At 39.2% G+C, this 16,863-nt stretch overlaps 1 protein-coding gene across 1 annotated transcript in view; it reads right to left on the bottom strand.

The window, feature by feature from the left end:
* Window positions 1–933: 933 nt before the first annotated feature.
* rnf152 (ring finger protein 152) overlaps window positions 934–16,863 on the bottom strand; it is a 40,841-nt gene continuing 24,911 nt past the window's right edge. The window contains exons 2-3 of the mRNA XM_044026018.1: window positions 15,079–15,135; window positions 934–3,146 (exon numbers count right to left, since the gene is read on the bottom strand). Coding sequence (XP_043881953.1) covers window positions 2,344–2,985 — 642 coding nt within the window. The 5' untranslated portion in view covers window positions 2,986–3,146; window positions 15,079–15,135 and the 3' untranslated portion in view covers window positions 934–2,343. The remainder of the gene's footprint in view (window positions 3,147–15,078; window positions 15,136–16,863) is intronic.

Raw genomic sequence — 16,863 nt, 5'->3', positions numbered from 1 at the left:
TACACAAAATGGCTTTTTGTAAAATGTAAAGCATTAATTCATGTGTAATTAAACATTTACAGACTTATAAACTCCTTATAATGTATGTTCCATTGAATGTGTTAATAAGAAAAAATCAGCAATGGCTTTTATTTTGAAAGGATTTTGAGTTACCAGAGGTAAAATAAATGATTATTCTTTTCTTTTGAGGTTATTGCTCTTAGCTCCGAGCACTGAAAGCTAAAAATACTTACTACTTTTTTCAAAGGATGCAACAAACTTCAAAGAGGCTCTCATAGCAACAGTCTCGCTGGACTACAACGTCTCTTCAGAAAAATATTCACGAGTTAGACGCGGCAAAAATGTCAGAAATACTATGTTAAGGATAAGTCCTTAACGGAGGAAACGTCCACGTTAATCTTTAAAACGTAAGAGAAATTATCAGAAAAACACAAGATTTATCAAAAACAGATGATTCTAATCATTCTGTACAAGACAAGACTATTGTACACCCTGTGTGGAAAATACATCACTCTCTCTCTCTCTCTGTGTTTCTGTGTAAATATAAAAGCAGATAAATCAATATGGCTGTCGTTAACTGGAGCCCTGCAGTGCCCGCCCACTCGTGACCCCTCACTGACCCCTCAATCTCACACACACACACACACGATAACAGCAACCATTGACCGTATAAATCCACTCGTTCTCTGACTTAAGAGCGGTATAAAGATGTGGAGTCGATAATGTGCGTGTTTAAAAGGACGCTAAAGGTCAGGAGGTCAAACTCTGACAAAAAAAGCAAATAATTACACATTAATATTTCAAAAGGACAACATTTGCAATGTTTAGCGCAAGGAGGCTATTAGCTTAGCGTAGCTTTAAGACTGGAAACAAGACAGAAAACTATGCTATATTTATATTATCTAATCTTTAACATCAAAACAAATAAAATAAGTCTCATAAGACATTTCTTTTAAAGGACCAGTGTGTAAGAATTAGTGACACTAATACTACTGGTGATGACTCGTTTCCCAGACATGTTAGGGTACTACGGTGGCCCTCACAGAAAGGTATATCTACGTCTATGTTTTTACGTACAGTAGAAGTAGAAACATGGTGGCTGAAAACAAGATGGCGGACTCCATAAAGCAAGGCCCATACCTTAAATACGCATTAAAAGTCTTAATTTAAGGCTACAAAAAACAAATAATTCAGAAATCCACAACTTAAGTGTGGAACATGTTTTTAACTTGTTAGCTATTTAGCTAGTTCAATGTGCTAGCTTAAACTCTGACACAACTTGTTAGCATCAAAATGTTGTGGTTTTGTGTAAAGTCGTACTTTGACTGTAGCATTTAGCACTTAGCTAAAACACAAGAATGGAGTGAGAGTGAGTTCAGCCATTTGACTTCTGTTTCCAGTTTATGCTAAGCTAAGCTAACCACCTTTTCCAAAGAGTGTATTAAATCTGCTGAACTTTTACACAGAAAAAAAGAGAAACTGGTTGAATTAAAAAAGAAAATCACTTACAAATTAAGTTAATTCAGAGTGAAGCTACAAAGCTTTACATCCATACGTTTTACTTTTTAACTTTTTATTTTGTATTAATTGAGGTTAATTCATATTTTTAAGTTCCTAAAATGGTCTGTGTCTTTGTCTTGACAATTTCTCCAGAATACGAAACATTTAGAATTTTATCTGATTCTATGTTTTTTTTGATTATATCGTTTGCAAAAACAAAAACTGTAAACTAAAAAATAGAAGCTAAAACCATCAATTTACCAACTAATCAACACAATCTGGTTGTGATCGGGTTCTACCTGTGATTTTATTCAAAGCTGTGTGAACAAAATATTCCCTGTTTGAGCTTTTGTTGACAGTTCTGAGCTGAAACAGGCGGAAAAAAGAAAGAAAGTTTCCTTCACTTATTCTGATGATTCTGATTGGGTCACATGTGGATCCTGAACCACGAGGCAAGTCCAGACACGTGAACACTCATCTAAAAACAACACTACGATCACTGATGTACGTCTACGAACCACAGGCAAGAACAAGCGGTCAACCACCGAGCGTGAACGTCAGAGCAAAATCTGGGCCAAAAACAAATCCTCAGACTGGAACCAGGTCCAGAGTAGGACAGGGAAACATCTGAGGGTTTTTTTGCCTTCAGACAATCATCGACTCTCCTTGTCCTCGCCTTCTCTACATTGCTCCTCGGTTTCCATGGACTCCCCCTGATGTGAGTTTATTCCACTCTCCTTCCCTGAGGAGACTCATGGCTTGTGGGGGGAATCCAGGAAGGGTGGACAGGGGGGGGACGGGAAGTCCGAGCAGTCTCCTTCCTCCTCCTCCTCCACGGCGGCCTCAGCCGCAAGAGATGACCGTGAAGCGTTTGGAGATGCAGGACATGTTGTGCAGGACGATGCCCAGCAGGAAGAGCAGGACGCAGGCCACCAGGACGACAGTGCACACGCCGGACCACGTGGATCCTTTCCCTCCTCCCACCGGACCGCCACTGACCCTCCTCTCCACTTCGCCTCCCTCCAGGCCAACACCGTCCAGACCCATTGCCAGGCCCAGCGGCTGCTGCTCAGGCATGGTCACCACGGTGACAGCGCCTTTCTGTTGGCTGCCGGGAAGGAAGCGACAGCCCAGCTCTCCCGGCAACCCCAGCGCCCGCTCCTTGGCGACGGGCAGAGGCAGCATGTAGCAGCCGTTGCTCGGGAGGCGAATGAAGACGGGCGTGTGCTCGGAGGCGTGGGGGATGGCGATGACAGTGATGATGTCTGGGTCGTCTGGGAGCTGGGAGACGGACAGGCCCGGCGGCAGCTTGGTGACGCCGCGGCACCAAGGACAGCGGATTTCCTTCTGGCTGCTGCGCATCTGCGTCAAACACACGGAGCAGCACGTGTGTCTGCAGTCCAGCAGTTTGGGCCGCCGCCGCGGGCTGTAGTAGTTGAAGCAGATCTGGCACTCCAGCATGGAATCCTGGGAAATTGTGTCCATTTTTGAGAATGTAAATGAGCAATCCCAAACAGAAAATATTATCACTTTAGCGAAAGAGAAGACTTCAAGTCTCCAGGTGAGTTTATGAAGGTGCAGTTCTCGCCGATGTTTCACCACCGACCGCCAATGTAAAGCCCTGTGGTGTTAGCATGGTCATCCATCTGTAACAGAAGACAACAGAAACAATTACTAATCACATCTGCGAAAGATTTATATTATACTTATAGTAGTGATATTTCATGTTTTTTAATGTGTGGTCTAACGCACCAAAGTCCATACAGAAAATCACTGATTTTAGCTTGTGGAGACACAGGAGCTGCTTGTTGACTGCTGCCTCGTGTGGTCACTTACAAAATAACACATTTAAACTTTGTGATGGAGGCAGCAACAGATCAACATCTCCTGTGTGCTGTGATGCTTAATCGTTGATTTTCTCAATGGTGTGGGAGAATAACCGGTTTATAAAAGTGACCCAAACTTGAGTCTGTCTAACACTGAGTTAAAGAAGTGCACACATTCTTAAGATATCATAGACTTAAGCTGGCATAGGTTTTGCTGAAAGAAAAGAACACACCAACAGTATTTTCTATTGCTATAAAAGTAAGTTTGATTGGAAGTTTGTGTTGTGAACACAGGACGTTCCCTTATTCCATCAGCATTTTTTGTGAGAAAGCCTTTCTCACTAATCCAGCTGGAACAGTTTCGCTTAAACACCATTAATCCGAGAAGAAGAGAGTCGTCTTAATTAAAGACTTTTCTCCGTCAAACTTCAGTTAAAGCAGCGTCTTGCAGATTTGAGTTGTTGCGAGCTCCTCGTCTGTGGCGGCTGTAATTCTCGGCCCACGCTCATCTCTGCAGTCTGAAGTTGAAATGCTCATTATGCTGCAGGAAAAACAGGGTTGGATGGAGTTGAATTGGTGGTTGATGTTTTTTTACCCAGCAAATTTAAATATTCTCCATCTCCCCCCATGCCGTTTAATTAGCAAAACATGAAGATATTTTGTAATGTGTATGTCCTTAAAAGCTCATCTCACTGAGACAAGTTGTTTTTTTTTAAAGCAGTAAAATTACATAATTTTTAGATTAAATTCATAGACTGCAGCTCTAAACAAGACAAATTTGCTTTTGAGCTACGTTTTTTCTACAACACCTTATTTACTTTTTATTTAATAAAACAGCTGTAGTTGAACAGAAACTACAATATTTGCAAAAAGGGAGAAAAGCTATTTTAAAAATGGCTGTTGAAATGTGTTTTATGAAGCTATTTTTGGGGGAAATATGTTCATTTATAAACATATATATGTATATACAGTATATACATATATACATATGTGTACTGTCATAATTGGGGACAGTCACTGCTGTTTGCGCTGACTGAACAAGGGTAAATAAACTAGCGTAAATAAAAACCCTTAAACTTAAACTTTCCCCCAAATGATTACATTAAAGTGATAAAAACCTGTTATAATCACCCTTTAATACAATAACTGTCAGATCTCTGTTTTTGTTCAAACTTTTGTTCCTCACTCTAAGTTCCAAGTCTTTTGTTGAGTTTTCCCGCTGTTTTACCTGACCACACCCACTTCCTGCCCCTGCTGTTTCACTGAGTAAACCTGTGCATATGTTCTCCAGAACTCCCCACACGGCAGATTTGTCTTTTTTCCTTGATGATTTTTGACCCAGTTTGTTGTTTTTCTGGTTTGCTTTTTGCCTAAATTTAATCTGAGTTTGTTTTCCCATCGGGATTAATATGTTTTGGATTTTTGACTGGACGTTTGTCCTTGCTGCATCTCCCAGTATGCATAGAAATAACAGGTTTTTTAAGTCAGTAAAAAGGGACGACACTTCACATCTTAGAAAAACAAACAGATTTATTTTTCAATTATTATCTCTTCTCCATTAATCTCTTAAAGAAAAGTTTAAAAATGATTAGTACCTTAAGTCTGTTTTATTGTTTATCTGTTTTTAAACAGGTTGTTCATGGTTAAAAACACACTTAACAGCTAAGTGATCTCACAGCAAACTACCACAATGCATTATGGCTATGGGGGGTCGTTACTGTGTACGACGCACATCATACATATCCGTCGACAGCAGGGGGCAGAGTTGGCGAGACCCTTTCCCTCCATATCTGTGTTAATTACGGCTAATTTGTCTCAACTGTCTTCTTTAGACCTTTGTCTCCACACAACACAAATTAATTCCTCCCTCTCTTCTTCTTCTTCTTCTTCTTCTATTTCTTTTTGCATAATCACGTCTTGCGTGTTCATCCGTGCGGAAGCTGTGATAGTTTCCTTTCACAGATGATTAAACTCTGTCAAAACAGCAACAAAGAGACAATGAATACCAAACAAACAAACAGAGGGAGAGCGGCTGTCGACTTCAGATTTCACTCTAACTGCTGAGGAGGGAACACAGCGACGATGAGAGAGGACGGAGAGACAGATGGGCGAAAAATAAAACAGGTGAGCAGTGATTTCCCTGCAGCGTGAAAACATCGCAATCTGTCGTCATAAATAAGACCTGATGCAATTTAAACGCTCTTTTTACACATGTTCACACCACCAGGGGGGTCCTGGAGGCCAAGCCTCTGCGCTACCATCTCATTACTACGTTATTCACCCCAATATTTTACATGGGGCCCTGAAGCCTTGAAAAAACAACACAGGGTTATGTTTTGTCCAGGTACAGATTCAAGGACTTTCCAGGATGTGGATCACAACTTAGTAAGAGCGTCTTCGTCCATCTGCTACCACTTTTATTGACTTCCACTTAAGGCCTGGTCTACGTGTACATCAAGCAACATAGGGCATGAAACAGTAGGTGGCGCCATAACAAACAAGGGAAACAGTTACCTACATATCAACTTAACTTCTCTTTCTTGCACAAAATTCAAGCACCCATGGCGGTTCACTGCAATTTTCACAAACTTTCAAGGATTTCAAGGACCCGTGGGAACCCCTGTGTATGACGGAAGGTTAAGATGTGACGCTAAAAACTTAGCGTGATTCGTTTCTACAATACCTGGGGACGATCATGTGACCTTGGTTGAAGACGAGGCTTATCCTCCTCATGCACTGCCACGAACACATGTTCTGGTTTATATGTTTCAGTGGGGACCAATGGCCTTAAAATTTGCTGTTTGTACAGAATATTAACATAAACACTTTGGTTGCCAAACCACTTGTTACAAACATGTAGAGAAAAATACATTTTCACCATTTTGTTCGCAGTTTAACGACAAACACTGAGCCGGTTTGTGTAGTTCAAGAGTTCATGATCATGTGACCTTGGGCCATGGTTAACAACTGCATCAAGTTGTTAGAATGTGGGAAAAGACGGCAACCAAAATTGCCTTTGGATGCGAGCATTTATCAGGCGTCATGATGTATATCCTCTCTTCTAACGCTCTGCCACACACACACACACTCTGGTTTATACGCATTAGTAAGGACCAACGTCCACGAACATCTCTGTGGGGTCTGTGTTTGTACAGCTTGTGAACGTAAGTGCTCTCGTTTAGAACAACAAACACGTAGAGAAGCGTTATTTCCACCATTTCTTTTTTACAATTTAACAACATTCTGTAGCGGATTAACCCCAGTCCTGCTCTCTGTCTCTCTCTTTGTCCATCAGTGGTACTGCATTTTGTCGTTCTGTTCTTCTTTCTCTTTGTCCTTTCTTAACATCTTTAGGATGAATTTTAAAGATTTTTTGTGTATTTTAAGACATCTCAACTAGCGACTAAACAAAAGTGTAGGACCAGGTGCAGTTAGCAATGAGGTTATGCTAACGCTAACAACGAGACATGCCTAAAAAGTCATTTTTCACATGTTCTCAGCCACTATTTTCCAACATATATACTGTAATTGTTTGAATTGTCTTTTAAAGCCTTGAATTACTCGAGAAAACCTCACTCGACTTGAAATCTACAGTCCAGTTTTTCTGTCATTATCTGGGTTGTTTCCTGACCTCATCGCTACAATCATTAGCCTCTAACCAGACAAACCTCCTCCTCCTCGTCTTCATGCTTCCTCAGTGACCTCGTTTCTCTGCCCCATAACTGAGACAAAAACAACGAGTTTTTAAGCAGAAGAAGTGAGGAGTGGAAGAGTGAGACAACGTCCTTCTGAGGGTGAGACAGCCCACGGTATTTCACCAAATCCTTCTGCTGAGGATGAGGATTAGCTTTGATCTGTGGTTCAATATTCCCATGAACCCAGTTGCTCCCTCTCCTGGCTTTTATTCCTCCCTCGCTTCTCCTTCCTGAATGAGAAACATCTCCTTTTCTACTCTACATCTTGACTTCCTTCCTTTTCACACTTTACTTTTAAACAAAATCCAATATTTAAGTAGATGGAATTTAAGTTGAGTGAAAAGTGAAAGAGTGAATATACTGCAGGTAAACTAGTGTTTGAACATTTATATGACTAATATTGATTTCAGGGTTTCACGCATAAAATTAAAGTGTTTCAATTAAAGATGCCAGAGAAAAACAGTTAAAACATAGTTAAAATGAGTGCACATAAGCCTATTATACAGGTTTCAAATAATATGAAATGAAATCAATATATGTCACAAAAAAGTAGTAAAAAGAAGGTAATATGAAATGAAATCAATATATGTCACAAAAAAGTAGTAAAAAAAGGTTTAAGAAACAGATTTTCTTGTTCTGACAAAACAATAAATCAAAACTAAAATTAAATTCATGTCATTCATTTCACAGAAGCTTCAGAATTGGCAAAATGTCCCTTTGTTTTTTAATCACTGATTATTTTTCTGCTAATTTTTCTTCCTGACTTATTCCATGTGTCATAACTTGCATTGTATCGATGATTGAGCTGCTCTGATGACACCACTGTCACTTTAAAGACGGATTGATTAAAAATGAAGATGTAAAAACATCTGCTGTCATTTTTCCTCCCTCTCTCTCCCTGAATTTGCTGAATGTGCAGTCGAGGAAGCACTCGAGGTCACGAAAGGACAGCGACGGCAGCGACTTAACAACGTGATTTATCGGTTCAGCTGAGCTGTAACCACGGCGACCGGGCTCACGGCGGAGAACTCAGTGTGTGTGACCCACATTTTTTGTCCACTATCTACTCCCACACGTGTGAAACATCAGTGAGAGTGTGATCTGTTTACAGAAAGCATCAAGTCTGGAAAATCTTTGCTGCAAAACTCGATTCACAACAGACGCACAAAAACCTAAATAATGTCCATTTATTGGCTCGTTTTTCTGAATTAATCGTTATTGTAAATCTACTTTTCTGTTAGCAACTTCCTGTCTGTTTTTGGTGATGGGTAGGAGATCACCCAAGTATGTTCCCATGAAATTTTGGTAAATATCTGCCCACTGATGACATCACAACAACGATCAAATGTTCAATAAATGCCCATCTCTTATAAATGGGCAAAACTGAAACAAATCTCTAAAATATTTCTGTCAAAACTCAATGGATTGGAATGAAATGTGGTGAGTGTATGTAGGATCGGACACTCTACCATCAGACTAAATTTCATTTACATCTGATCCAGATTACAGATTATTTACATGGTTCAGTCCCATTGAATAAATGCAGATGTGTATATCTCAGTGACATCTTAACAGATCAGGATGAATTTTGTCATGTTTATGTAACATGGTGCCAGCTACAGTATAAGCAGGTAAAGTTTTATATAGATCCAAGACGTTGGAGGTGCTGATAAAGCCTTGATGGAGGTCTGTGCTCTCTGCCTGACCTTGTGTGTGTCCGACTGATGGTTTTATGCAGTTTCTGCCTCCAAAAGAGTGCGTGGTCCAGCCCTCGTCGACCTTGTTCACACCTCAGATCTTTGGATGAGAGTGTGTGTGTTAATCTCATACTCATCTATTAAATTAAATTGAATTAAATTAAACTGCAGTCCATTTTTCATAGACTTCCACGGTAACTGCCGAGGCGAGAAGGACAGAAAGAACAGTCCGTCCTTGAAACTGTGGTTATATACTGTACGTGTTTAAGTGTGTCTAAGTGGGTTCTAGTCCAGATCTGTGTGAGGACACGGAAAAATTATAGTTGTGGCCCAAAGGTTAAAGAGTTATACAGTAGGAGGCTCCGACACAGTCAGCACTGACTGCACCAAGAACACATTTTAGCCACTTAAAAGTATCACCTTATAAAATCTACACCAGGTTAAGTCTGTGACCGCTTAAAAATACATGTTCACCACTTGACCTCATCATTAAACCGACTTTTCTCACAGAAAATTGAAGTTTGTAAACCACTCACTCTCCCACACCAAACCCCATAGAGAAAATCAGTGATTTTAACATCACAGCACACAAGAGTTGTTGATCCACTGCTGCCTCCATCACTAAGTTCAAATGTCTTATTTTGTGACTTTGGCTTTTGGAATCCTTCACTCATATTTATTTAGGTGACACAAAGTGACCACACGAGGCAGCAGTCAATCAGCAGCTCCTGTGTCCCTGCGAGCTAAAATCAGTGATTTTCTCTATTGGCTTTGGTGTTGTTAATTTCCCCGAGGGAACCTCCCAAAGGGATCAATAAAGTTGTCTGTCTGTCTGTCTGTCTGTCTGTTGTTTCGTAAACCGGTCATTCTCCCACACCAGGGTCCATAGAGAAAAACATCGATTCTATATAACAGCACACAGGAGTTGTTAATCTAACGCTGCCTCCATCAGTAAGTTCAAATGTATTATTTTTGTGAATTCTGTGTTTGAAAACCTTCATTCAGATTTACCTCAGTGGCACAAACTGACCACACGAGGCAGCAGAAGACCAGCAGCTCCTGTGTCCCCGTGAGCTAAAATCACTGATTTTCTCTATGGAGTTTGGTGTGAGAGAGTGAGCGGAGGATCCATGTATTTCACCTTTCATTGCAACACAAAAAAGAGCTAAGTGATCTCTTCATGGACAGAAAGTTCAAACATTTAAAGCAAACAACATGTCTAATAAACCATGTGTTCCCAAACAATGGGTTGGGTGTCACATATGGGACGCGGGAGATTTTCGCTGTGGCTCCCCAAACAAATCTTGCTGTATTTTCCCCAACTTTTTATGCATAAAATTTGGCTTTAACTACTTTAGCAAATATCTCGTGGAAATAATTTGTTTACCAATTCAAAGTGATGAGTTATTTTTGGTACAGTGTGATGTCACTTGTCTCCCTGTGTGCAGTGCATGTTTCAGTGTGTTTGTCTCTGCAGTGCAGTCGACCGCTGCGAGACACATTACACATCATTTTCAGCTCCAGGAGCCAGCGAGTATCAGCGCCGGCCGGCTGGACTGGTTTGGCCTCCTGCTGATGAACTGGAGCAAGACACATCTCCACAGTAACTCCCGCCGGGAGGACGTACAACCAGAGGAGAGCGGCCGAGTGTATCTCTCCTGATAATAATATTTGACCACACTCACACACAACAAATAAATACAAGTAAGTTATGGGGAGTCTGCAAAAGACTCTTTATCATATGGGGAGTGGTGTTTTGGGAGCAGTAAAATGTTATTTTTAACAAGGAAAACAAAACAGTGGACCCAAAACTTCAAAAAAAGTCTGAAGACAAACTTCATTTTCCAGCCAAAACAGAAACAACGACGGTGTCGACACTAGAGACAGGAAAACCCGACTGACCTCTTCAGCCTGCTTTTATAACCTCACCACAGTCAGACTGATGATCGTCATCAGCTGTGAGAGAAACACAGGTGCAGGCAATAACTGCTGATGACCTACAAACTAAATCTCTGTCCAAAACACTGAAAATAACCCACAGTATGTCTCTATTTCCAAGTTACTTTTAACATGTTTGGGTGTTGGGTTGCTGTTATAAGAAAATACTAATAAAAATCTAAATTAAAAAGACACAGAATTCAGAAAAAAAATGAAAGCACAGTCAGGATTTTCTCTGTCAGGCTAAAGTGGAAAAAGCTTGTGATGGTCAGCTCTGTTTAAATAAAAGAAAAAAGAAGAAATATGGACAGTAAAAAATAAATATGAAGAATATAAACAAGTGAAAAAATATCTAAAATTTAAAATCAAGAAAAAAGCAGTTTTTGCATAAGAATTAGCAAAAATTATATGTATAAAAAAGCTTAAATATATATAAAATAAAAGACAGAAAAAGCACAAATCCACTAAAACCTCCTCAAAATTCAAGGCCACACCCCCTCAACAAACAACAAACATTTATTAATAAAATCGTACTGTTGACGTTTCCGAATTCTGCTGTACGTCCTGTAGGAGGAGTTTGTAAAAACACTATAGTTCGAAGCAGCCAAAAAATATCAGGTAATCCATGAGCAATGGAGGCAGAGGCTGAAGTTTAAGGGGCGTGGCCAAGCCATTTAGCTACACTGAGGTATAACGTCGAACATTAACATCAGAACTTGAAGGTTGGAACTGGGAGTGACTTCACCTCTGAGTTGACCGCGTAACTAAGAAGTCTGTATGAAAATGTATCTCGAGCTAGCTATTGTTAGCTATTGTTAACCATTGTTAGCCGTTGTTAGCCATTATTAGCCATTATTAGCCAGTAGTCAATACAAACGGTCTAAGTGGTATTTTGCGCACACAAACAATTAATACAGCATTACTAACAGTTGAAATATTGATGGCAGCCAGCTTGGAATTTCATGTCAGTTTGCTCTGACTTTCTGTCTCAAAAACCTCCGACTACAACTGTAACGCAAAATAAGGAATATATTAAATATTTGTCATTACTGCAAATTTTTAAAAGAGTGAGACTCGTATCTTTGCAAACACTAATGTGACGCAACATAGCTATTTTTTTTTTACTTGCTTTAGCTTCAAAAATACTAATTTATCTTCACATTTTTGTGTTTTTTGGTAATTAGTAATCAAAAAGATCCAACAAATCCAACTCAAAATGATCTTTTTCCACACAAATGTGAACATTTGAATCCTATACTATGTATAACATGTGTTTATATGTGTATTATTACAAATGGGAGTTGGCATGGCAGTGAAATATTGCAAAAATTCTGATGTACTCGTCTTCAAGAGTTTATGAAGACTTCATGAAGACAAGTTACTGAAGTTGTTCCTATGCGGTTCCCATCAGTTCACATTAAGTCCAGAAAATGTCCTTGGTGGAACCAATGGCGCTGTGTACAGAGATAACAGTTAACGATTTTCAAAGCACATGAAAGAAAAAGTGACTGTTGTGGTTCAAACAGCCCGAGGCCTGATCTCCATCTACAGATTCAAACGAAGATCCAGGAGTTTCCAGATAACGACGAGCAAAACTTCAAACACCACTGATGCTTTAAATGAAGATAATCCGCCACGATGCCGTGTGTGGAGACCATGTACATGAGGATTGTTATTTTTTTAAGAAATTAACCTTGAAGCTATAACTGTTTGAGTTTTATACCAAATCCCATAGAGAAAATCTGCGATTTTACGTCACAGGCACACAGGAGTTGTTGATCCACGGCTGCCTCCATCGGTAAGTTCAAATGTTTTATTTTGACAATTCGGTGATTGAAATTCTTTGTTCAGATTTACTTCAGTGACACAAACTGACCACAAGGGGCAGCAGTAGACCAGCAGCTCCTGTGTCCCAGTGAGCTAAAACTAAAACTTTTCTCTATGGAGTTTGGTGTGAGTTCAGAAAAAACCTCAGTTTCCAGTTGAAAAATGAAACTAAATCATAGGTTATTGTCAAGTTAAGCAGTTTAAATCTGCTGTTCCACTAGCGGTCATGTTTTCACAGGCAGATTCTGCAGTGCAGATCACTTTAAACGAAGAGTCTCTTTTCTCTGAAAAGAAAAGCTTACTTTAAGTTCAGTCTGATCTGTAGGTTTCACCTGCTCGTCTGGGATTTTGTTTCATGGGTGTGTCAGGAAGTGGCAAATAACAGTCAATCCTGGCGGGTGTTTCCTGAGGAGACAGACGTTTTACACTGTGCATCAAATCCTGCACAACGAGTCAAACCCCAGCTCCGTGTTCCTCCAGCTGAGTGTGAGATCATTCGCACATCAGCGAGCAGCACAGCAGGAGTGTTCCTCCTCAGAGTGTGTGTGTGTGTGTGTGTGTGTGTGTGTGCAGCATTTCCACTGCTCGGGCATGAAAAGACTCAGCAGCAGTTTTTCAGAAGCTCAGCAGGTTAAAAAAAAACTGCTTCCACATTCATCACACGCAACATCTGCCGCTCAACCTCCACTCGCTCGTCCTTCACACTTACATTTTCAAGAGTCTATTAGAAGCTTCAAGCACAGGTGGGGATGGGGGGGCGGGTGTAGGACGGTTGCTAGGATACGGACTATGTCAAATAGTTTTGTCAAAAGCGCGTCACTAACTGTAGTGGCGAAGCCCCAGCTTAAAGCCACTGAGGCTAAACTTAATAACACGCTGAATACGCTTACTGGCAAGTCCAATGAAGTCCAGTCTACTCGCTTGTTTTGCTTAATGTGCGACCTTTTATTTCTCACATTTTAAGGCGTAAGATCAAGTCCAACAAACAGCAGATATCGGTGACGGAGATCACCGTGCCAAAAGCATATCGTTAAGCGCTTGAAAAACTGTGCGCTCTTCCGTCCGGCAACACCTGCCCAGTGACACAAAGTTCCCACCTTTATAACAACAAAAAGAACACACCCACCACCTGCCGGCATAAATTGGTAGTGCAGCAGCTACACAAAGAAATGGCTCCTACACTAACACTTCACTAACATGTCACTAAAACATCAGCAACACGTCACTAACATTCCAATAACACATCACTAGCACATTAACATGCCACTAACACGTCACTAGCATGTCACTAGTGCGTCAGTAGCATGACACTAGCACGTTGCTAACCCATCACTAGCCAGTCACTAGCGTGTCACTAAATACAGAAAATGAAGACTAAATTGCAAACATGTGTTACATTCAGGTAAAAATCAGTTTTATTCATTTCTGCCAAATGTAAGTGACTTCACTTTAAATCTTACAGACTGGTCCTTTAAAGCAACTCTCACACTGAGAAGCTCATTATTTTCTGATTCCACCGTCTCTGCACTGAGCGTTTACACAGCACATATGGATTAACAGCAGTGAGACTCACTCTGTCACTCCTCATCCTCTCATCGCCTGGCAACAGCACTCACTCACACACACACACACACACACACATACACACACACACACACTCTGTCTCTCTCACTGAGTCTCCTCATAGTCGTCCACGCTCACGACGATGATCCCGCTGTTTAACAGGCGTTTGTATAAAGTGAGACGTGAATCAGAGTTAATGAGATGAATGTTTAACACAGGAGAGGACATTAAAGCAGGGAGATTATGTATAATTCAAGTTTGACCATCCTGCATTAATCCAGCAAAGATTATAGAAGCAGTGTGTGTAGTAGTGTGTAATGTAACATTAAAAAGTGTACTTATATGTGTTTTTATTGATATATATATATATACATATAGATTATGTGAAAGATTTTGATTGATACGGATTATTTCATTTAAAATGTTAAGATAATCATATAATAACAGATTTTTTTTGATGATTTCACATGAAAATGAATGAAAACGTCCTCAAAACATTTTTAATTTTATCACTATCTTTACTATATTTTATCAGCACTTGATATTTTTAAAATGTGCCATATGAATAAAACCATTATCTTCAGTCATCAGTCATTATTTAAAACACCATAAAAATGAAATGTATCAAATAAAAGTAATAAAACAAATGTGGGTATTTTGTAAGCTAACATGTGGATGCGATGTTTCTCAGTGTGCTCGAGTCTCATTATCATTAATTAACATAAGCAGTGGGCGGAGGTTTGAACACAATCAGCCACGTGCTGTTTCCACGCCGTCGCTACGGGGATTTTTTTCTGTTTCGACTTCGACAAAAGCAACAATTATGAAACACGTTTAAAAAAAAACCACACAAAATCACAGAGACGTTAAAAAATAGGATGGACAGCTGTGATTCTCCTCCTCCATCCTTGTATCAGAGATTAAGAAAAAACATGAGTTGCCGCTGTTTGTCTGCAGCAAGTAATCTAAAATAATCTCTGTCACTAATCTGAAGCGCCGTGTGTGTGTTTGTGTGTTTGTTTGTTGTCTCACCAGAGTTTGATGCTGATGTTTGACGATGGTCCAGGTTGTGTTTCTGCTCTTCTGTGTCTGTGAAGAAAAACATTATATTTGTTATTAATTTACAAGTCTGAGTTTATTTAGATATTCTCAAATATTGATTTAGAATCCGGGGGACGAAGACAATGAAGATGAGGAAGCACAGGCTGCGTCCTCTCTGACAGATTTTTAATTCTTAAACACATTTATCTGTTTGTTTTGGAGCAGCATAAACCAAAAAGTAAATAATAAAATTCGGATTAAATGTTGATGACGGTCATTCAGAGAGGATTTAATTCTTAACGTCACCACGAAAATGTAGTTGTTTTATTTTGTGCCTTTATTTGCAAGCTTGATTTATTTATTTATTTTTAAACACTGTTAAAGAGTCAAAAACTCATCATTTCTGTCATGACTAAATCCTGTTTTCTGTGGATTAAAAACACAAACGTGTGCTTTTTGTGTGCTGTGAGAGTAGATATGATAAACATTGACTCCCAGGTCATAATTAATCTATACTATTTTAATAGTATAGGACAATAATCATCATCATCTTTATATTTATGGTGAAATACAGTATATCATTAAAACACTGAACTATTTAAAAACAAAAAAAAATCCCAAAAGTTTTGAACCACAAAATAAAAAAACAAACAAAGAAAAACTAATTGAAAAAAAGTCTCACACTAAACAAAGTTAAAGAAAATGACAGCAGAGTTAAATAATGTGGGTTTTATTAGTGACTTTTTGAATAATATTCACATTTTTAAATCTATGTGACAAAGAAGTGAGTAAAATAATTTAACCTACTCATAAATACATTCAAATGAAAGATCAGTTATTCCTTAATAACCTTTTATCACAATTTAAATCAATAAAAGTCACATTTTCTCTGATCAGCGCTGATGGTTTTTTTAAACGTTGTTCACTGTGTTTTCTGTTGTCTGCTGTTCCTGCAGCGTGGTTACGGACACGCGTGTTACTATATAAAGCCCGAATCCATGCATCGATCTGTGTTCCTTTATTTAGTGACAGCAGAGAAAACTCTCATCGATTTCTCTCAAGACAAAAAAAAGACACGATCCATCTTTTTCTTCCCCTTTAAAAAATCAATAAGGAAATCAATAATAAACACTTGGCGATTATCAATCAGAAAATTTCTCTTTTCTCTGCATAATACGACATTAAATTCCCAGTTTCATTGGACTTTTAGATACTTTTCTTATTCATGCAATAATGATAATAATCCTGCATCCTTGGAGTATAAACCAATTAGCAAAGTTTAATCCCTCTGTTTAACGTGCAAATTGAAATCTTGAAAACAGACAAGCGAGAAAATCAGTGAGAAGCAGCTGCAGAAAAAAAGAAAAGAAAAGAAAAGACATTTAAACATAAAGCAAATTATGTCACGAACAGGGATTCAAACTCCCTCCCGAGTAACCAGTGGCCATTGTGAGGCGCTAGAGAGAAGCAAACATACATAAGACAGATTTATTCACACGGCGAGGGATGTGACTCTGACTGTTTCTATCAATTTTCACTTAAATCTTAAAACCATGAGTCCAAGTGAACGTTTGTACCAAATTTGAACAAATTCTCTCGAGGTCTTCCCAAGATATCACACTCACATGCACAAAAAACAAGTTATTTCTCGGGTTTGACCACAAAAATCTAATGCGTTAATCCTTGAGTCCAAGTGAACGTTTATGCTGATTTCTGTGGAATCCTCTTGAGGTGTTTTTAATTTAAAATCTATAAAAATCTAAATCTCAACAGTTC

Source organism: Solea senegalensis, linkage group LG1, assembly GCF_019176455.1.
Source record: "Solea senegalensis isolate Sse05_10M linkage group LG1, IFAPA_SoseM_1, whole genome shotgun sequence".
Lineage (NCBI taxonomy): Eukaryota > Metazoa > Chordata > Actinopteri > Pleuronectiformes > Soleidae > Solea > Solea senegalensis.
Note: the sequence above shows the minus strand (reverse complement) of the source record. Positions and strands in the feature narration are given on the sequence as shown.